Here is a 22,208-nt window from a genome sequence, read left to right on the forward strand (position 1 = left end):
CGGATGTTATGATTACGAATCGATAACTAAGGGTCCGATTGCCAACCGCCGAACTAGACGCGTGTGGCCGATGACCTAAAGTCATGGCACGTGTACTGAGATAAGGATGTTCGAGAAGGATCTGGCCACGGAGTGGGGAAGGCTTTGCCTTTTGGTAAGAGGACTGTGATGAACCCCACGGCACTTACCCCAGAACTCTGATCGTGTGAACGTCTCGTAATTCTCAAAGACTATATAATTTCTAACATCAGAAGTGGGATACAAGACCGCAAAGTTAGAACGCATAGTAGCCGTTGTATTCTTTGATCGCTCGAATTCGTAAGAATGAATAGTGAACAAGGTGAAGTCGCTGAGCCGACTTTGGAAAATTTGTTCCGTCGGTTCTTGGAAACGGTCGCGAACGGGTCGGTAGTGTGGTGTGTGTGTGTGAATCATGAGTGGTATGAGTGAGTAACGAATACTTGGAATCGAATGATTGTTTGTGAAAACGGTGTCGATATCGATGGCGACAATGTTGCGTGTGGCGTCGTTCGTTTGGAAGTCGCGCGTGTCTGGCCCTGTAAAAAGGCAGAGTCGAGCGAGTCGTCGAAGAGTCGACACGAGAGTTGAGACGTAGCGTGTAATTACTATTTTCGTTTTGTTATATGTTTAAATAAATTTAACGTTCTTTATCTACATTTTAATTTTATTTCCTACAAATTGGGGGCTCGTCCGGGATTAGAACTTAAACCGAGTCATAGCAAAACGCCTAGTGTGAACATTCCGAAATTGTGCAACTAGAGAGTTGTTAGTAAAGTATTTTGAGAACAGAGTTTACTTAAAGGGCTGAGGTGTAAGTGTAGAGTGAAGACTGCGAGGACTAGTGTTGAAAGTGGCAATTTATAGTTGTGGTGGTCAATAAAATGGCTTCAGTAAGGAGGAATCCAAGTGATTTCTGCATCGCAGAATTGAAAGGAAAATTACGAGAAAAGGGACTTTCAACTTCTGGTTTGAAGGCGGAACTGATTCAGCGTCTGCATGAGGCCGATCTGACCGGCGAATGGTTAACAATGTGTACAGACGGCGCGGTTGAAGAAATTGCGAGTGAGAATGGTTCAGGTTGCGCGAGTGATATAGTACAGATGCGACGAGAAATTGAACTTTCGCAACGGGAAAAACAGTTGGTAGAGCGAGAGCTTGAATTAGCTCGTCAGCAAATTGGTTTACTTCGAGAAATGCAAAGGCTTAATCTCGATAGAGGTGAGGCAGGAGAATCTGCAAGCGTACCGACGGGGCAAAGACGACCGCCACCGGTAAATATTTCTGCCATTGCGGATTTATTAAGTCATTTTGATGGGAGCAGCAGTACATTCGTCACGTGGGAGCGACAAGTTCAAACACTGAAAATGACATATCAGCTGACGGATGATATGACCAAATTGTTAATGGGATCGCGACTGAAGGGTAATGCACTGGAGTGGTTACACTCGAAGCCTGAACATATTGCGATGTCGGTAGAAGAACTACTGAGGAATTTGCAAGACATGTTGTACCATCCTGGGAGCGTTCTGGAAATGTGACGACGTTTTGAGGCACGTGTTTGGAGGAAAGAAGAAACGTTTAGTGAATACGTGCATCAAAATGTTATATTAGGAAACCGCGTGCCAATCAGTGACACGGAAATTATAGAGTATATCGTAGAAGGAATACCTGATCGTGGATTAAGAGATCTGGCACGAGTGCAGAAGATTGCTACTAAGGGGGAACTGCTAGCAGCATTTAACAGGATTTATTTGCAAGGAAGATCGTTGCCGTTCAACCCAGCGACCAAGCCAAAAGAAAATAAGTGGTTACCGATGAAAACAGTGAAACAAGACGCTAAAGAAGTGCCGAATAACCAGTTACAATGTTTTAATTGCGGTGAAAGGAACCATCGAGGTGTAGACTGCCCCGTTAAAAGCAAAGGTCCGAGATGTTTCGCCTGCCGGGACTTTGGGCACAGAGCCGTAGATTGTACGAAGGGGCAGAATAAGCAAGTAAATGAATATACGGCAGTGGCCGTTCGGGACAATAAGATATACAAGCCGGTAATATTATTAGGTAAGCAGGTAGTAGCGTTTATGGATATGGGCAGCGATTTGCACTTAATGAAGGCCGAGCAATATATCAGGTTAGGATGTCCAATTTTACACGGTACAGAAATATCTTGTAAAGGATTTGGTTTAAGTAAAGTCACTACTTTAGGCAGTTTTTACGCGGACGTACAAATTGATAAAAATATTTTCCGATTTTTAATTCATGTGGTACCGGATGAATATTTAAGACACAATTTTTTGATTGGCTCAGAGTTATTGCAAGAGGCTAAATTAATGTTAGACGGCAAAAATGTTGAGGTTTCGAAACGCGATAATAAAGTAACAAATTCTTATGATGTACCGGAAATATTTTGCATAAATACTTTCGATGAGTCCGAGAACAACATAACTGATTCTGTAATAGATTTGCAACATATTAAAAATGATACCATTAAACAAGGGATAGAATATATAATAAATAGTTATGAGCCTAAAACCATTAAAGAGTCTAACATTAAAATGGAAATTGTATTGAAAGATGATATACCTATATATCAACCTCCACGTAGATTAGCGCCAGTGCAAAGAGAAATAGTTAACAAGCAGATAGATGAATGGATGCAACAAGGAATAGTGCGGGAAAGTACGTCGGAATACGCTAGTCCGATTGTACTTGTAAAAAAGAAAGATAATGGAATGCGTTTGTGTATAGATTATAGATTGCTTAATAAGAAAGTATGTAAAGATCGTTATCCGCTTCCATTGATAGAGGATCAGCTGGATCGATTACAGGGCGCGACGATATTTAGTACCCTTGACTTAAAAGATGGTTTTTTCCATGTCCCGATTGAGGAAAATAGATGTAAATACACTGCATTTATAGTACCTGATGGGCATTTTGAATTTTTAAGAACCCCATTTGGCCTCTGTAATTCTCCAGCTATCTTTCAGAAATATATCAATAGCATATTTCGTAATCCGATACAGACAGGTGTTGTTTTGACGTATATAGACGATTTAATTATTCCTGCGAGTGACGAAAATGAAGCCGTATCGAGATTGAGTGAGATATTGTGTATTGCAAGTGATTATGGATTGCGAGTAAATTGGAAGAAATGTCGTTTTCTTCAACGTAGCATAGAATATCTAGGTTACATAATTGAGGATGGTCACGTACGTCCGTCGAAGCGTAAGACAATAGCTGTTATGAATTTTCCATTAGTAAAAAGTGTTAGAGACGTGCAGAGCTTCTTAGGATTAAGTGGGTATTTTCGAAAATTTATTCCACAATATTCAACAATAGCCCAACCTTTGTCGAACTTGTTGAGAAAAGACATAAAATTTGAACTAAATGAAAAACACATGCTAGCGTTTCAACAGTTGGAAATTGCATTGAGCAAGGAGCCGGTTTTAAAATTATACCACGTGGGTGCGGAAACAGAGCTCCATACGGATGCGTCGAGTGTCGGGCTCGGTGCCATCCTGTTACAGAAGGACGATGTCGATCAACGTTACCATCCAACATATTATGCCAGTTGGAAAACATCAGAGGCAGAATCGCGATACATTAGTTATGAATTAGAGATATTAGCTATAGTTAAAGCGTTACATAAGTTTAGAGTTTATCTTTTAGGGATACCATTTAGAATAGTAACCGATTGTCGTGCGTTTACTCTTACTATGAAAAAAAGAGACTTATGTGTTCGAGTTGCAAGTGGGCATTATTGTTAGAGGAGTTCAATTATACTATTGAACATCGCTCAGGAAGTAATATGCGACATGTCGATGCGTTAAGTCGAAAGCCTGTTCCGGTGTGTATGCTTGTTAATGAGTGCGAGACTAGCGTGCTTGTGAGATTGCGAAAAGCGTAATGTGCGGACAAAGGATTATCTGAAATAATGGATTCTGTGAACGGTGCACAAAATAATGGTGGCGACTACGTAATAAGAAACGGACTTTTGTTTAAGGTGATTGACGATGATGTTCGCATAGTGGTGCCGCGCGCTATGCAAAATCAAATAATAAGACAGTTATATGAGAACGGACACTTCTCTAGTGGTAAAACCGAGACCCTTGTTAGAAAAGACTATTGGTTCAAAGGTCTAAGACCTAAGGTGGAAAAAGTGATTCAGAATTGCATTGCGTGTATTTTAGCTGAACGGAAGTCTGGAAAACGAGACGGACTATTATATCCTATCGACAAAGGAGACGTTCCGTTAGATGTGTACCACGTTGACCACTTAGGATCTCTCCCCTCAACTCGGAAGAATTATAAACACATATTCGTAGTAATAGATGGATTTTCTAAATTTGTGTGGCTTTATACTACAAAATCTACTGGCACTGGAGAGGTCGTCAACCATTTAAAAAAACAAGCGACAATTTTTGGCAATCCCCGGAAGATTATTTCGGACCGTGGAACTGCATTTACTTCGGCAGAGTTTCAGGAGTACTGCAGAGAAGAAAACATTGAAGCTGGCCTTATCACGACGGGTATGGCAAGAGCGAATGGCCAGCTAGAAAGAGTGAACAGGACGATCATTCCTGTCTTAACTAAATTGGCCGCACCAAAACCTGATGAGTGGCACAGGTACCCAGACGTATGCCAAAACTACCTGAATGCAACTCCTCACCGCAGTATCGGCACTGCGCCTTTTAAGCTCCTATTCGGGACTGATATGAGGTTGAAGAACAATCCCGAGGTCCGAGAAATAATAAGCAACGAGTGGAACGAACTATTTCAAGAAAATCGAGACGAATTGAGACGGCAAGCAAAAAGCAACATTTTGAAAATCCAACAGGACAATCGACGTAGTTTTAACCGGAATCGTAAAGAGGCTCATCGGTATCAAGAGTCGCTATTAAAAGGACGCAATCAGGACCAGGTTTAAAGTTCGCGCATAAATATTTAGGCCCGTATCAAATTACCCGTGTACTGCGCAATGATCGGTATTTGGTCGAAAAAGTAGGTGAGCACGAGGGACCACGACAAACGTCGACAACTGCAGAGTACCTGAAACCCTGGATTGAGGACTTAGAAGATGCATTGGCGTGAGAACACATCTGATATCTGAGGGCAGATATCTCTGCAGGATGGCCGAATGTGGTGTGTATGTGTGTGTGTGTGTGTGTGTGTGTGTGAATCATGAGTGGTATGAGTGAGTAACGAATGCTTGGAATCGAATGATTGTTCGTGAAAGCGGTGTCGATATCGATGGCGACAATGTTGCGTGTGGCGTCGTTCGTTTGGAAGGCGCGTGTGGCTGGCCCTGAAAAAAGGCAGAGTCGAGCGAGTCGTCGAAGAGTCGACACGAGAGTTGAGACGTAGCGTGTAATTACTGTTTTCGTTTTGTTATATGTTTAAATAAATTTAACGTTCTTTATCTACATTTTAATTTTATTTCCTACAGTAGCTTCCTCGGCGCCCCCGACGCCTAATTGTTTCGTTGAGGCAATACCCGATTTTAGTGGTACCGATATCGGTGAGGACGCGCATAAGTGGTGTGACCTAGTTGAGGCAATAACTGATAAACTCTCAGCTACTCAACGATTGAGTCTGGCTACCCATGCTTTAGCTGGCCCCGCGAAAAAGTGGTATAGGGAATGGGAAGGCAATCCGCGAACGTGGCAAAAATTTCGCGAGGATCTTTGCTCCGTGTTTGTGTCCGAGGATCGCCTTTGTGAACGTTTGACGCGCGCAGTTTCGTATACAAGTGATTCGGCGAGTTCGTATACTGAATACGCGCGTACTAAATTCAAATATTATGGACAAACGCAAATAGCATTTAAGCCGCATGAACTAATTAGTTTAGTTATTGGTCATGTGATGGACGCAAGTGTGCGACAATCCTTGATGAATGCCCGTTATACCTCTATTGCTGATTTGCTTAGCGGAATGGGCAATTTTGTGAAAGTGCCGAAAAAGGACACTGAACGCGATCGCGATCTAATACACGATCGTGGAGGACAAGTGCGCGAATACAAGAGACGCTCGAGTGATCGTGTAGTGTCGGCGCGGCTGCGAAATTTCCCCCGAAAGCGTTGTTACGAGTGTGACGAAACGGGACACATAGAAAGGGAGTGCCCGAAGAAAAGAAAAAACATTCACGAGCCGTCTCGGGAAACGGCGAAAAGGTTCCCGACTGGTCCTGTGTGTTCCTTCTGTCTCAAGCGAGGGCACGAGGAGAGCCAGTGTTGGGCGAAACAGCGTGCGATGCGAGATGACCCGCCTCGGAAAAAAGCGAACGCTGATTCAAAAAAATTAGAGGCGAATGCTGCACGCATTAAAGAACTGGGACTGACCCCCATATTGTTCCGCGATCTGTTGGTGCAGTCTTTATTGGATTCAGGCGCGGATTGTTCTATGGTTCGCGAGAAGATCGCGAAGCAGGCAAATTGCAAAATTTTGCCGCACTTTACAAGCGTGCGTGGTCTCGGAGGGGGCCTCGTGTCTGTCGTCGGCCGTACTGCTGTAACCATTCAGACCGAAGACACAGCAGCTGAGGTTGATTTTCTGGTGGTGCCTGACTCGGCTATGGTGTATGATGTCATTATCGGGGAGGACATCCTAAATTATGAAAACCTCTGTGTGAAGAAGGTCAACGGGGAGAAGAGGTTGCTACACTTTCCGTCGGAACCGGTAGCCGAAGAAAAGAAGGAGCCTGTGAGGTGCAACATGCTCGAGAACCTGCCACTTGAGATTAGTCAGCCCGTTGAGAGCCTGTTGTACAAGTATAAACAGATGGTTGGGGAAGGGTATCAACTTCGAACCGTAAGTACTGGGGAATTAAAAATCACATTGAAAAAGGACAAAACAGTGAGATACCAGCCCTATCGTTTATCGTTTTCACAACGAGCGGAAGTGCGCAAAATTATTGACGAATTGTTAAGAAACGGTATAATTCGCGAAAGTGTTTCGCCGTTCGCGAGTCCCATTATTCTAGTTTCCAAATCGAATGGCGGTACTCGAATGTGTGTAGATTATCGCGGGCTGAACAAGATCACTATTAAAGACAGATATCCGTTGCCCTTGATAGACGACCAATTAGACCGATTGGGACGAGGACAATATTTTACCACGCTGGATATGGCTTCTGGGTTTCATCAGATACCAATAGCGGACGACGAGGAAGGATTAAAGTATTTAGAATCCGTGTTGCACGCGTTAGATGCTGCTGGTTTTTCTTTAAATGTAAAAAAGTGTAAATTTTTCCAGACTACAATTGAGTATTTAGGCCGAGAAGTATCTGCAGAAGGCATCCGTCCAGGGAAACGTAAAGTTAACGCGCTGTTAGAATCACCGATTCCCACGGACGTAAAGAAAGTTAGGCAGTTTATGGGCCTCGCGAGTTACTTTCGGAAATTTATTCCCGAGTTTGCAGTACGGACAGCATGTATAACCAAATTAACTAAAAATGATGTTCCGTGGTCATGGGATAATGAGCAAAATGTAGCGCGGCAATATGTATTAGACCATCTCATATCTCAGCCATTATTAATAATTTTTGATCCGAGTAGAGAGACCGAACTGCACACAGACGCTAGCTCGATTGGTTATGGAGGGATTCTATTTCAGAGAGTTGACAAGGAATTGCGTGTTGTTTCGTATTTTAGTCGCCGTACAACGAAAGAAGAATCAAAGTATCATTCATACGAATTAGAAACTTTGGCAGTTGTGAATGCCTTAAAGTACTTTCGAGTGTATCTTCTTGGGATTCATTTTAAAATTGTAACAGATTGTAATGCTTTAAAAGCGACAAAAGATAAAAAGAATATTTTACCTCGCATTGCTCGTTGGTGGGTATATTTACAAGATTTTGAATTTGATATAGAATACCGAAAGGGAAAGTGTATTGAGCATGTTGACTTTCTCAGTCGAAATCCACCTAAGCATCAACATGTAAATGTGTCGCGAATAGATAAAAATGTAATCTCCACGGATTCTTGGATGAGGATAGCACAAAAGAATGATGAGGAAACCCAAAATTTAATCAATCGAGTTGAAACAGGGGGCGCAGTTAATAGCGATTATTGTGTATCAAATAATATTTTATGTCGGAAAATATGTAGTGATAAGGGAAATATTTTATTAAGATTTTATGTTCCGAGAGGGTATCGTATTGCACTATTGCGGCTGTATCATGATGAAAACTCTCATGTGGGTTTTGAAAAAGTATATGAGTGTATTTCTCGGAAGTTTTGGTTTCCGCGGATGCGCTCATTTGTGGAAAAATATGTAAAGCATTGCCTGACTTGTGTCGTCTCCAAACGTCATGCTGGACCATAGCAAGGTTTGCTGCATTCTATTCAAAAAAGACCGATACCATTTGACACAATACATTGAGATTGTGTTGGCCCCTTTGCCCAGATAAAAGATGGGTATCAGCATGTTTTACTAATAATTGATGCGTTCACAAAATATTTACAATTAGTACCTTTAAAATCATTGAGTGGTGCAGAGACATTTCAAGTTTTTAAAGAAAGATTAACGCTGTTTGGTAGACCGCGAGTTGTAGTGATGGATAGGGGTACCAATTTTACTTTTAAACCATTGCAGTGTTGGCTGAAAAAGCAAAATGTCGACGTACATTTAATTGCAACTGGGGCTCCGCGTGCTAATGGCCAAGCTGAACGTTACGTGGCAACAATCACAAATTTGCTCACGGCCGAAGTTTCTAAATCGTCTGATTGGTTAAATAAACTTAGCAAAATCCAAGAATCGCTAAATACTACTAAACAATCTTCCACCGGGTTTGCGCCAAACCGATTGCTGTTTGGTGTAGAGCGCAGCGCGGGTAGTGCTTTGCATATTGAAGCCGAATTGCCGAATTTGGGTGAAAAGATAGATGTGGTGCGTGATCGGGAAATTGCTTCAGAGAGAATGTTAAGAAACGCTGAAAAGCAGAACAATAATTTTAATAAGAAGCGGCGGACCAATGTCGAATATAAAGTTCGTGATACAGTTTTTATTAAACCAGCTGCTACTCGCGGAGCAAAATTAGACAAAAAATACGTTGGTCCATTCGAAATTATTGAGGAGTTGCCGAATGATCGGTATAAAATTGTTGGTGAGTCGGGGAGACCACAAACAGCTCCCAAGGATAGGTTGCGACTATGGAATGGAGAATGGTGTGCAGACGAAAATCTTGTCGAGAGTGACAGTGGTAGCGCCGATGAGCCGTGTTAGCGATATAGATAATTGTTGTAAAGCAGGAAAAAGCTTTAGTTTGGTTAATTCTGAGTAAATAGTTCTTCTGTAAAATTTTAGTTTCTTTATAGTCAGTTTTGAATAAATATTTCTTTTGTGAAAATTTGATTTTCTTTTTGTTCAATTTCAAGTTTCGTTATTTTCCCTCTGTTCTTGTTTATTTTATTTGTCTATCTTTCGTTTGTATGGAGTATTGCGGAAGGGATGGCGACATGAGACAAGACTATAGTATAGTTGGCTAACGGGACGCGTTGCGTCTACTAGCAAAGGAGACTGGCTATTGGGACGCGTTGCGTCTACTAGCAAAGGAGACTGGCTATTGGGACGCGTTGCGTCTACTAGCAAAGAAATAGGCTATTGGGACGTATTACGTCTACTAGCATAAGGGTGGCTATTGGAACGCGTTCCGTTCGCTAGCAAAATAAAGAGAAGATGCTTTAGAATAAAGAGAAGGGTGCTTTACGTGGTAAAGAGTAGCAAACCCAACGTTAACTGTTTTGGTGAAAAGGTTGAACACGTTTCAATACATGCCCGATTTATTGATGCTTCCCGAGAGCGTGAAGCAGGTCAGAATTGGCCGTGTTAGCGTCAAAATGCTTTTCGAAGCTAAGACACGTGTCGGGGTCGTACACGTGTCTCGGAGGTCACTTGGTGTAAGGAATAGCCTCAGGAAATTAGAAGAGGATGGCCGATGCAGTTAGGATCGGTGACACCGTCGCGGATGTTATGATTACGAATCGATAACTAAGGGTCCGATTGCCAACCGCCGAACTAGACGCGTGTGGCCGATGACCTAAAGTCATGGCACGTGTACTGAGATAAAGATGTTCGAGAAGGATCTGGCCACGGAGTGGGGAAGGCTTTGCCTTTTGGTAAGAGGCCTGTGATGAACCCCACGGCACTTACCCCAGAACTCTGATCGTGCGAACGTCTCGTAATTCTCAAAGACTATATAATTTCTAACATATATGTAGAGATCAAATAAAAACTTTGAAGGAAACTTGAGTGTATAAATGAAATATTAAATTATTAAAGCAAAATATTTTATTTACCTATCATGCTCTTTTTCTACCAAATGATATCTGGCTCGGAATGCTACGAGATGAGCATAATACGCTGGTGCAGGTATACTAACGGATCTTGTGCACCTAACATACGTGTGACACAGTTGATACGTAAGAGACTGTAATTCATCGCTTTCAAAATGATTATCATCCCAAAGTACGTGATAATGTGACGGTCGCGAAGTGCCCTGTAATAAATATGATGTTCGTATCAAATAAATTAAAGTAAATATAAAATAATACTTGGCCATAAATTTTGATGTTTACCTGGATGCCTTGATGGCTACAAAGATAAAAGTCAAATTCGGTTGGATGCGTTATACAAATATCAACTGTTGTACCAGCTGGTATGTTTCCACTTCTTCCACTTTGTTCTTTCTTATCGGAACAAAACAATCGTGTATGGTGTCTTTTCTGTACTACAATAAATGTTACCCCAGGTTTATAATCATCTTCTAGTTTCATGCATGCTTCACGAATGGCAGTTAACTCGTGCTGCAAAACGTGCAGGAACTGGCCTTCTGAGACACCATCACGATAAAGAATTATTCTGTGCGGTTTATATCCCCCAGTGCTTTTATAAAACCTACAGAGAAGTTCCCTGAAAAAGAGAAAAATATATTCTTAGAAAATAACCTAGTCAAAAGCTTTTGAAGCTCGGAGGTTCAGATAACATTAACCCCTTAGCTTACAATGACGTCTCAGAGACGTGATAAGTCTACCGAGCCAAACCTAGGTGTCGCTTTTGGCACGCACAGTTGGAAATTAAATCGTAAGGCAAGGGGTTAACATAACTAATTTAAAAGAGTATTGTGGATACTCATCGTATAAATTTCAATAACCAAAGTTTTATAATATAATTTGTAATGATTCACTTACATCACCATTGAACTAAGTTCTTGAATAATCTCTTGTCTATGTTGTTGAACTCTGACAGTAGCTGCATATCGAGACGGATGAGCATCCATACTAGCAACCACTGCGGCTATGCTAGGTTTTTTATTATCTCCAGCAGGCGGATGAGTTACATCAGCACCAAAGAATATGACGGGTTCGTCAAACACCTTTGGTCTAATACTGGGTACTAAAATATTATTAATGCCACCTAACTTTACATTAATTTTCAGGCATAAATTGGACAACGTTTGTGGCGACGTTTTATTAACATTTTTCGCCTGCACACATTGCGTTGCCATGCCCAGTAACGTATCTCCGACTCTTTTGACTTCAGCTGCAGACAAATAAAATATGCGACAATGTAGAATCATACGTATTACTGATATCTCGTATAGTATAAAATCTAAACAATTACCATATACAGGAGTTTTTCCGGGCAATATAACACACACAAGTTGCAACGATGCAAATGTCATTTTTAAATATTTAAACATGGGTTCTACTTGATCTGGCCCAGTAGCATATTTACAGAAACACGGTTGCCCAATAATTGGCATTCCGGCATCATTGCTTATTCTTTGCAATTGTGCTATAAATAATCGTATTGCGTCGTCACGTACAGTTCTTTGTGGTGCGAAACAAGCAATTGCCCAAACTCTGATTTCCACACCCGTGAAGAATTGTTTGCCACGCATGTCCCAAACACCTTGAGTAGGCAAGGCCTGCTGCTTTGTCTTTAGCAAAAAAATATAAAGATATATATTATATACACAAACATACATCGCTGAATATCATAATATGTACTTTAAATTCGAATAAATAAACAAGGTAGATGCACCAATGTTTCTACACAATCCATGCAATTATTGCTTCTTTATCTTCTTTGTATAGAAGCTACATAAATATTATTATTTAAATAATATAAATAAAACTTTATAGAAAATATGATAATAAATCAAAATAAATAAGAATCCAATTTATTTTACTACTGCATGGAATGGAACTGGTAGCATCAGGGAGTAGCAAATGATATTGGACTGTTAATGTAATGCAAATTGTATTAACCCTCGTTTGGCAAATAAGAGTCTATTTGGACCCATCCTATCAAATTACTTATGTTAGAATTAAATTAAGTCTCTTTTGCTGAAACTAAGGCAAATATTTTACCATCAAATTTATCTGTTGAGATTATATTTCAGTTATTAATTACGGAAAAATTTAATTGAAAATAAAGGTCAACAATATCTCAACTATGTTTAACTTTTATATATTGTAATTGTTCTAGACTTTGAACGTTAGCTTGAATAAATATATGACTGAAGAATAATGAAAATATGTTTGCCATAGAAAACTGTAAAATGTACAGTGTTATATGACATACACCATCATAAACTTATCTTTTCTCAATGTTTCATTCTTTTTAGAATTCTTACTTTGCCAAATAAGGCAAACAAAACTACATTTTTTAGGGTACTGTAAGTTGAACTTGAAATATCATTACTTATAGTAATAATAATTAATATCTATTGTTTATATTTAGAAAGAGCCTTTCAGCACCAATACTAAAACTAAGATTCACGCGTCACTAATCGGAATTCCCAACACGTAAGCGGAAAAGTAGTTATATTAATAAAGAACTCTACACAATGGACACATTTCAACCACATCCAACATGGAAATAATAGTAAATAGGCCTACACCCAAATGTTCACTTCTACAAACATATACTTCAAATATGTCATCAACTAGATGAAATTGAACTCAACAACCTTCCTAGAACATTACAGAAACCGTTTATAATTCGAGTTAATTTCATTTTATAAACATCGTGATAAATATTTTTGCGGCAAACTGTGAAGAATCTTACAATGCTTCATTTAATGACACAATAAATGCATAACACAGTATGCATACAGTTTATACTGTTTGGGGCTTTCAGGTATAAATTATGTCCTTTTGGTAGTGTTTCGACGTTTCATTCTTATTGTACCTAATTGAAAATATGATGGTACTGACACGCATTGGCACGTCATCAGGCTTTTGGCAAAACGTCAGAATAGCTTTTCAAAAGGGCACAACTTACATCAAGAAACCTCAATCAGTATTAATTGTAAAAACGCAGGCAATGTGTTTGCGTTGCGTTGAAACGGAAATGGGGGGTAGGTGAGACGATTCTAAACAACAATTTCCTTTGCAAAAATGTCGGATGGAGCTTCGTTTTTGAATTATTAACGAAAAACACTGACCAATCACGGCGCTCGCCTTCCGCGCGCTCAGGGCCGTCCGACCTCGGAGAGCCATCGCGCCGGGTAGGTAGCAAGATGCGCGTTGAAAATACATCGAGGAACGAGTACAAATAATTAAAAATACTACCACTGCAACTGTTACCTATTTCGTGAATTACTACGTAATTAGTACGTAAATTACTAAATGCAATTTACTTTTTATTAATTATTTGTATTCGCTGTTTCCAAGGAAGAAGGAATAAAATCTCCGAATTTTTAGAAAATTAACCCTTCGCACCCGAGTGACGCTTCTCGCCAGAGTGTTTTAAAATTAAAATAAGAATTATTATCAGAAAACTAAAATAAATGCGGTAAGAACCATTTGTAACCGTTTGTTATTAAAAACTGTACTGAAAAAGCAGACTGGATTTCTGCGTACCGAAACATTCCTCGAATGCAAAGGGTTAATAGAGAAATAATTGAAATTCGACTTACCCATTCATCTGCAAGTTGACCTACTGCGCTGACAATAGGGCCCGGCCAATGCACCGCTGTCGGTCACAGCAAGGTCAAAAACCCCAACGAAAATCAGCTGATGGGATGGCCCGATCGCTGTACCTGCTTCTCACCCCGAAAAAACTTCACAGCACGGTCACTAACACTTTTCACTTTCACATACCGATGCGTTCCGTTGCACTCTTCTTCGATTGTTGCTCCTTCCTGGGTTGATAACGGTGCCTGGATGTTGCTCCCTCCTGAATTGTTACTCCTTCCTGAATGGTTGTTGCTCCCTCCTGGATTGTTGCTTCTTCGAACCTTGCTCCCTTCAGGATTGTTGTTCCTTTTCGCTGGGATAATGGGCGCGATACGTGCGGGCGGCTTTCTTCGCGTTCCCCTTGGAGTCCGCGAAAACGAAGAACGAACGATAATACTCTGCGTTTACGCGTTCCATCGCGTGCGTCCGCTTCTGTTCAGAAACGCGTAGGTTCTGTGAAAAATTTTGACTGACAAATTGCATTTCCCTCCTCGAAAAAGTTCCAGGTAAGGCAACCCATTGTCGCGCGATTCGTAGTTACCTGCGATCGGCGAAGGTGCAGACCATGTTTGTCGCAAATGCTTGCTGCTAAACCGTACGGTCGACTCTTCTAATAGAATTTTTAAGATTCACCATGAATATTTTTTCATGGAAAATTTGTTGTAAAAAAGAAAGAAGAATATACCATGAAAAATTCCATGCTTTTAAATTTTAAGAGTATAAAATAAAAAGGTATTGTTTATAAAAAATAATCCACAAAGAAGGAGGCAGTTACATAATAGATAATATGCGATAATAAAAAATATTGGAGCAACAAAAAACAAAAATATTTAACAAAAATATTAAATAATATTTCTTCTAGTTTTTATTTCTGAAATAAAAATTCCAAGAAGAAATATTTTTTAATATTTTCGTTAAATATTTTTGTTGTACAATTAAATATGTTTTGTGTACAAAAATATTCACGGTGAATCATAAAATTCGAATAGAAGAGTCGAACGCACGGTTAGCAGCAAACATTTGCGGCAGTTTTGCAGTAATAAAAAAATAACTCCGCCAGGGTCAACTAGCCGAAGAGACGTTTGGCTTTGTGCGATACACGGCAAAAGCATGGTCTGCACGTTCGCCGATCGCAGGTAATTCCGAATCGCGCGACAATAGGTTGCCTTACCTGGAACTTTTTCGGGGAGGGAAATGCAATTTGTCAGTCAAAATTTTTCACAGAACCTACGCGTTTCTGAACAGAAGCGGACGCACGCGATGGAACGCGTAAACGCAGAGTATTATCGTACGTTCTTCGTTTTCGCGGAGTCCAAGGGGAACGCGAAGAAAGCCGCCCGCACGTATCGTGCCCATTAATTATCCCAGCGAAAAGGAACAACAATCCTGAAGGGAGCAAGGTTCGAAGAAGCAACAATCCAGGAAGGAACAACAATTCAGGGAGCAACAACAATTCAGGAAGGAGTAACAATTCAGGAGGGAGCAACATCCAGGCACCGTTATCAACCCAGGAAGAAGCAACAATCGAAGAAGGGTGCAACAGAACGCATCGGTATGCGAAAGTAAAAAGTGAAAGTGAAAATTGTTAGTGACCGTGCTGTGAAGTGTTTTCGGGGTGAGATGCAGGTACAGTGACCGGGCTGGCCCATCAGCTGATTTTCGTTCGGGTCTTCGACCTTGCCGTGATCGACAGCGGTGCATTGGCCGGGCCCTATTGTCAGCGCAGTAGGTCAACTTGCAGATGAATGGGTAAGTCGAATTTCAATTATTTCTCTATTAACCCTTTACATTCGAGGAATGTTTCGGTACGCAGAAATCCAGTCTGCTTTTTCAGTACAGTTTTTAATAACAAACGGTTACAAATGGTTCTTACCGCATTTATTTTAATTTTCTGATAATAATTCTTATTTTAATTTTAAAACACTCTGGCGAGAAGCGTCACTCGGGTGCGAAGGGTTAATTTTCTAAAAATTCCGAGATTTTATTCCTTCTTCCTTGGAAACAGCGAATACAAATAATTAATAAAAAGTAAATTCCATTTAGTAATTTACGTACGAATTACGTAGTAATTCACGAATTAGGTAACAGTTGCAGTGGTAGTATTTTTAATTATTTGTACTCGTTCCTCGATGTATTTTCAACGTGCATCTTGCTACCTACCCGGCGCGGTGGCTCTCCGAGGTCGGACGGCCCTGAGCGCGCGGAAGGCGAGCGCCGTGATTGGTCAGTGTTTTTCGTTAATAATTCGAAAACGAAGCCCCATCCGACATTTTTGCAAAGGAAATTGTTGTTTAGAATCGTCTCACCTACCCCCCATTTCCGGTTCTTACACTATTTACGGGACACCCTGTATATGTAGTATGTATATAGAAGATAAGGAAAGAGACGTTTTTGAAGGAACTACAGAAAGAAGTGTTATCACAAAGCATAGATAAAATACTTCTACATGTGGGAATTATAATGTAGAACTTCTTAAGAATGTTGCAAATGCGACCGAAAGCAACTGATAGGAAATTGAAATGTGCTAGAAAGATAACTACAAATATAGGCAGAATTATGACAGACGCCTCAAACGCATTTGTAATATTCATACAACAAAAAAGATAATTATTGTATGCATACATTATTTAGCAATGGAAAAAATTACTCATTTGAAAGAAAAACAGAATTTGCAAACATAAGTTTAAAATCTAAATCTACATCTATAGATCTAACTAGACTCGCCTGGCAAACAATTTGCCGTCCGAGGGTTAACGACAAATGTACTTTTCTTTTTACTGATCCGAATAACATTTTAAATAATAATTGCATGTATCATTGTTCGTCAATGTTATAAAAATAAAAAGTCTTCATTACAATGACAGCCCAAATATCAAAATCAACCAGGTCTAGAACCCATGCATTCATTTGGTGACTTTTCATTTTATTGATTTCTGTAAATACATTTCAATTATAGAAAGTTAAGGCCAAATGTATTATTGTTTTGGGAAACATTACAGTATTTTCATTCCATTTTTTTTTTTTTAAATTCGTCCTTTGGTAATAATAATGCATAAAAATTGGAAAGAAATTTAAGCTAGTCTAGCATTTTTATCTTAAACTAAAAACATGACTCATATTTCTATTGCATATTCTTAAAAACAAAAAGAAATTAATACTGTTTGAGACTTTGAAGTGTAAGCCGTGTTATCTTTGAAAAGTATTCCGACAGTTTGCCAGCACTGCAGTTTATTTTCAGGGATCCGAGGACACATTATATTACTACTATTGTGTCTTATGATTATCATTTATGTTTTACTGTATCTTCTAAATCGGAGTTATCCGCAATCTGGTCAGACAATGAATTATGTATATATAACGGTGCCCGTTTAATCCATAGATTGTAATTGTAACTCAAACCAGAGTCAGTTTTTAACAGTGCACAGTATATCAAGTAACCAGGCATGTAATAACCCTATAACACCTGCATATTCTTGGATACATTATAATTCTTTATATGTATCATCACTATTTCAATTTCGTACTATAAGTAATCCACATAACAATAGTCAGTTCCCCAACGAGAGCCACAAGAGTTTCACTACTAGCCAACCGAGTCTACTACCATCAGACAGCTTGCTACGTTCCACACTAAATAATAGGTGCTCTGCTCTGCACAGCAGGCATAAAAAGGACAAATTCTTCTACGCTTGAGCGGAACAAGAAAATAGGAGGAGCCACAATTGGGTCGCTAGTTGTCAGTTCACCAATCCTGAAGTACTATGTCATCAGATTGGTGGTCCAGCCCCTAACCTCGAGTTATATGTAGGAAATTCTATTGTGCTAATTACATATCTAGAGAAACGTCTAGTTCGTGAATTTTAAGAAGTTGACAGTTCCCCGACATCTTGGATTCCTTCGAAATGCCTTCCCACAAACTGGTGATAGTTATTTCTTTCTATTCTATAGTGCTTAATATGTTTTTCTGAATCTTTATCAAATACCACTTATTATTTTGATCCTGGAAACATTTGAGGATTCCGAAGATCTTGCTAGTTTTAACGTATATATTTTCATCCCTAACTACATCATATCCATATTTAAGTGACATCTTTCGTCGATAGATGTTTCAATGTCATAACAAAGATATATAATCTTCGACATACACTGCGATATCTAGATCATTTTTAGGTTATAAAAGGTAGAGCACAATCTATTGATCGTGGTATCTCTTCAAAAATTCTAAGATGTAATTTCGGTATTATAAGAGAAAGATTTAACTTTCTTCAAAATAGTGTCCTCGTGGTGTCGCTTTAACATATTCACGATAGGCTGAACAACCGGTGGTACATTGTACATAGTACAAATTCAGGCCTGTCGTGAATGTGTTAAGGTTCGAATTTTTATAATTGATACTGTTTGAAGATTCCGGATGTAAGCTATATCCTTTCAAACTACCTCTATTAAAAGTTCGAGATCTGGCCGATAGTGATATACGTATTATTGCTTGTTCATATTATATGCATACCAGTACCAATGCATTTTGAAACTGTTGGGTTTCTTATCTTAAGAACGTGAGAACTCATTTTTAAAAAGCTATGGCTTACACTCGAAAATCTAGAACAGTATTAATTGTAAAATCCCAAGCTATGAAAACATCCAAAATCTCAATTTAAAAAATTAAATCATACCTAAATGATTGTATAATATACAGTGTTGCAAAAAACATCCCTACCAAAAATAATACAAAGGCCTCTGCAAATGTGTGATTTGACTAGACCTGACTGATTGAGTTGGAAGTCTCTCACCTGTCCACTGAGGGAACTTACGCGCCCTCCGTATTGTAGCTTGGGCGGAGCTAGAATACGTCCCCGTACTTCCACCATATTGTTTGATATTGTCAGGCCAAATTCTTGAACATATGAATCGTTATTAAAATCGGCTCTTCTAACTAGGTTGTTTATTTCTCGTTCGCGATCTGGAGCAGAACGGGCTGTAGCTTTTATCATAGTGGATGTCTGCATGTCAGTCAATTTCTTGATGCAACGTTGTCCAGCGACAATGTTACAGACCTATTAACATATTTATTGTAAAGCATTACCTGTTTTCTATAGATGGTCAACTAAATATAAATTGTATGATAAATACTACATTCAACAAACCTCAAGAGGTAAATATGTATGTTTATGTTCCTGTCCGACTTGTAGACAAGGAAGATGTGGATATCGCAATTTCATTTTATATTTGTCTAAAAAGTATTTTGCAACAGTGCACTCAACTGTTTGTCCATTTTCCAATTGTAACGGAAATCTAAAATTTTCGCTCGGTTAATATCGCATATGTTTAGAATAAAACGATTGCTTTTATATATACTTACGATTGCATCTGAGCAGGTTTGCGTGTAACATTACATACTCTATACTTTCGTCTCATTGTTCCGCAGTGCGTGATTTCAATTTTAAGTCCTTTAATTTCTTTGGTAAATTTAACTCGTTGAGAATCGGTAAGGGGCTTCTTTTGTTCGTTTATGTCTCGAATATCTAATACTTCACACATAAATTCTATGACAGGTTGTGCTTTGTAAAATGCAGTTGCAGAGACTATAATATAAATCATATGTAACATAAGTAATCGATTGGTATAGTAATGATAATTAAAGATATATTTCGTATGTACCATCAATATTCAACATCATTTTCCACTGTGATGGTCTAACAGACTGATGAAAACCAAACCAAACTTCTCTGCCACCACCTAATGGATGATAATACCCATCCGGCGTACTAAAAAATGATCTACCTACTGGTGTATATGTCATAGATGGTAAATGCCTCATTACAACATCTAAAGCAAGTATAGCATCATATGGAATTTGTCTTGTACGTCCTTCTAGAGCTTCTTCTAAAGCAAACAGTGAAACTTGAGCTAACCATTTCATCACCACTCTAAAAACTCTGTCTTTACCTTCACCAGGTAGTGTTACCTAAAAAAAAAAATCATTAAAAAATGAATGCTTAAAAATAAATAAGTACACAAACATTCATCAATATTGTAATTACCTCTAATTCTATTTTGTCAGAACCAATAGGTAAGGGATCCCTTGTATATAAATTATTTCTGCCATCAAACACAGGCTTAAGAGTTCCAAATATTTTACTATACGCGTGAACCATTGTTTCTATAATTTCTCTATTAACTTTACGGGGACATTTATCAGGTTGAATGTTAATATCATAATGATGCACATAACCACGTGGCATTGTAATTTGGAAGTGATTGGCTCTTAAACTGATTGGTCTGCCTTCACGTCCTATATCTGGCCTCCGAGGACATGAAAACACTGTAATAATATATTTTTCATTCATCTTTTACTCTAAAGCACATCATCATCATGATGCACACTATTCTCTTAAATTTCATTTTATCTCTAATTCATCTATTTTATTTCATATTTACTCAAGCTACAAGTATGTAAATGTGATAAAATGTGATAAATGTTCTATGAAAATATTATTAATTAACAATGCTACGTAATTGTTGCATTTGTAAAAACTATTTTTTTTGCAAAGAAAAATTTACAAACCAGACTTATAATTAATTTCATTACACATCATACATGGTTTATAAATATACTATTTCATTTAAATCTCGATTATACTTTTATATTAAATATACATACTATTTGATACATTAAAAATATAACAATTTCTACTAACTTGATTATTTTTATTCTATGTATTAATAGGTATATACATATAAAATGATTAATGAGGATCTTCAACTTCCTAAATAAAATATGTATGTAATTTTTAGACAAATTCTCTAGTAAACATGTTTTATTTCCTATAAACTTGTACAACATGTAACTTGATCGAATTTATCTCATTATGTATTTCCTATCTATGTTAAAAGAGATAGGAAATCTATTTAAAACTTGTAAGTGACCTTGAAATGTCCATTGTACTTCTATATATTTAGTAATTATATCTAATATACAATATGCTCCCAACAGAACATTTTGCTCATGAAGAATGGCTTTTTATTATGCTTCAAATTATTGAAAAAATCATATTGATCCCTCTTAAAGAATTACTTAAATGTATAGTATAAATATAAGAAAAGTAATTAGGAAACACTTACTTGGCAGTTCAGGAGGTTGAGGAGGAGTGTGTGTTTGTTGTGTAGGAACAAGTCCTAAAGAACTAGGAGCCACAACAACACTGCTCCCAGTTGCTCCAGCTGTTCCAACAGAAGCACTGGTTGAGGGCCCAGCTGTGGGAGCTAAAAATATTATAATTTGATCACATTACATTTTACATTAATGGATAAATTCAAACGTTTTTTCTATTTTAGATCATTTGATTCGGAAGAACCTAAATGCAAAGTATAGTACATTTTTACACAATAATTTAATTTTTATAATTATACAAATCAGTTTCTATGCATCCATGTAACAGAGACAACTTAAGCAAACATATTATCTCTACTATCAGAATTAAAGGTACGACAGGAGAAGTATTCAAGGGAAATAATATACATATACTGTACACTCTTAATCCAATATTCCTGATTAAAAGTGATATTTTATATGAACAAAACATTCAAGAGAAAACTAATTATTGTTAGATGGAGACTAGATAAATTATTTATGGTTTTTTGCTATCGCAAAATATTTAAGTTTTATGTAAAATATGTACTTAGAATCCTTTTATTAATTTGAAGTGAAACTTATGACAAAACAATAAATTAAAAAATATTATTCATAAATATATTTCATTAATGCTAGAAATATGAGATCACAAATTGTAAATGCATATACAATAATTAATCGAGACATTCTATTTCAATATATGAAATTCCACTGTAATATTAAATTGATTACTTTCAAAATAAATGAGTGATTAATAGAAATATTTAGATATCTTGCATTTTGTTTTGTTTCATACTTCATGTAATGTAATTTTTCTCCTGCCTGGTAAAATGGTGGATTGGCAGATTGAGAAATGCGGGGCTATATTGTGTGATGCTTTAATTTTGAGGAAATTGCAAAATAAAGTAGGAATTTAATCAATGTAAAGTATGTTCATTGTATTCTGCAATAGACCAAATAGATGAAACATAAAGAATTTATGCAACGACCTTGCTTAAATGAAAAACACAAAAAAGTCTGTCTAAATTTAGCTAAAATTCATGTTTTTTGAAAAAAAAAAGTAAAAAAAATATAATTTTAAGATTTGAGGGGACAGG

At 38.1% G+C, this 22,208-nt stretch overlaps 1 protein-coding gene across 2 annotated transcripts in view; it reads right to left on the minus strand.

Annotated features, from left to right (window-relative positions):
- LOC122403341 (protein argonaute-2) overlaps window positions 1–22,208 on the minus strand; it is a 41,416-nt gene that overhangs the window by 4,397 nt on the left and 14,811 nt on the right. Inside the window, exons 6-15 of one of the 2 annotated variants that reach the window (XM_043406823.1) lie at window positions 21,102–21,242; window positions 20,021–20,301; window positions 19,638–19,944; window positions 19,339–19,561; window positions 19,124–19,271; window positions 18,791–19,033; window positions 11,638–11,956; window positions 11,205–11,556; window positions 10,593–10,926; window positions 10,314–10,513 (exon numbers count right to left, since the gene is read on the minus strand). In XM_043406823.1, coding sequence (XP_043262758.1) covers window positions 10,314–10,513; window positions 10,593–10,926; window positions 11,205–11,556; window positions 11,638–11,956; window positions 18,791–19,033; window positions 19,124–19,271; window positions 19,339–19,561; window positions 19,638–19,944; window positions 20,021–20,301; window positions 21,102–21,242 — 2,548 coding nt within the window. Of the gene's footprint in view, window positions 1–10,313; window positions 10,514–10,592; window positions 10,927–11,204; window positions 11,557–11,637; window positions 11,957–18,769; window positions 19,034–19,123; window positions 19,272–19,338; window positions 19,562–19,637; window positions 19,945–20,020; window positions 20,302–21,101; window positions 21,243–22,208 lie in introns of both variants that reach the window. The other variant, XM_043406822.1, reaches the window with a different exon arrangement.

Source organism: Colletes gigas, unplaced genomic scaffold (genome assembly GCF_013123115.1).
Source record: "Colletes gigas isolate AHSC1104 unplaced genomic scaffold, ASM1312311v1 Colletes_gigas_Sc00049, whole genome shotgun sequence".
In the NCBI taxonomy this organism is placed as follows: Eukaryota; Metazoa; Arthropoda; class Insecta; order Hymenoptera; family Colletidae; genus Colletes; species Colletes gigas.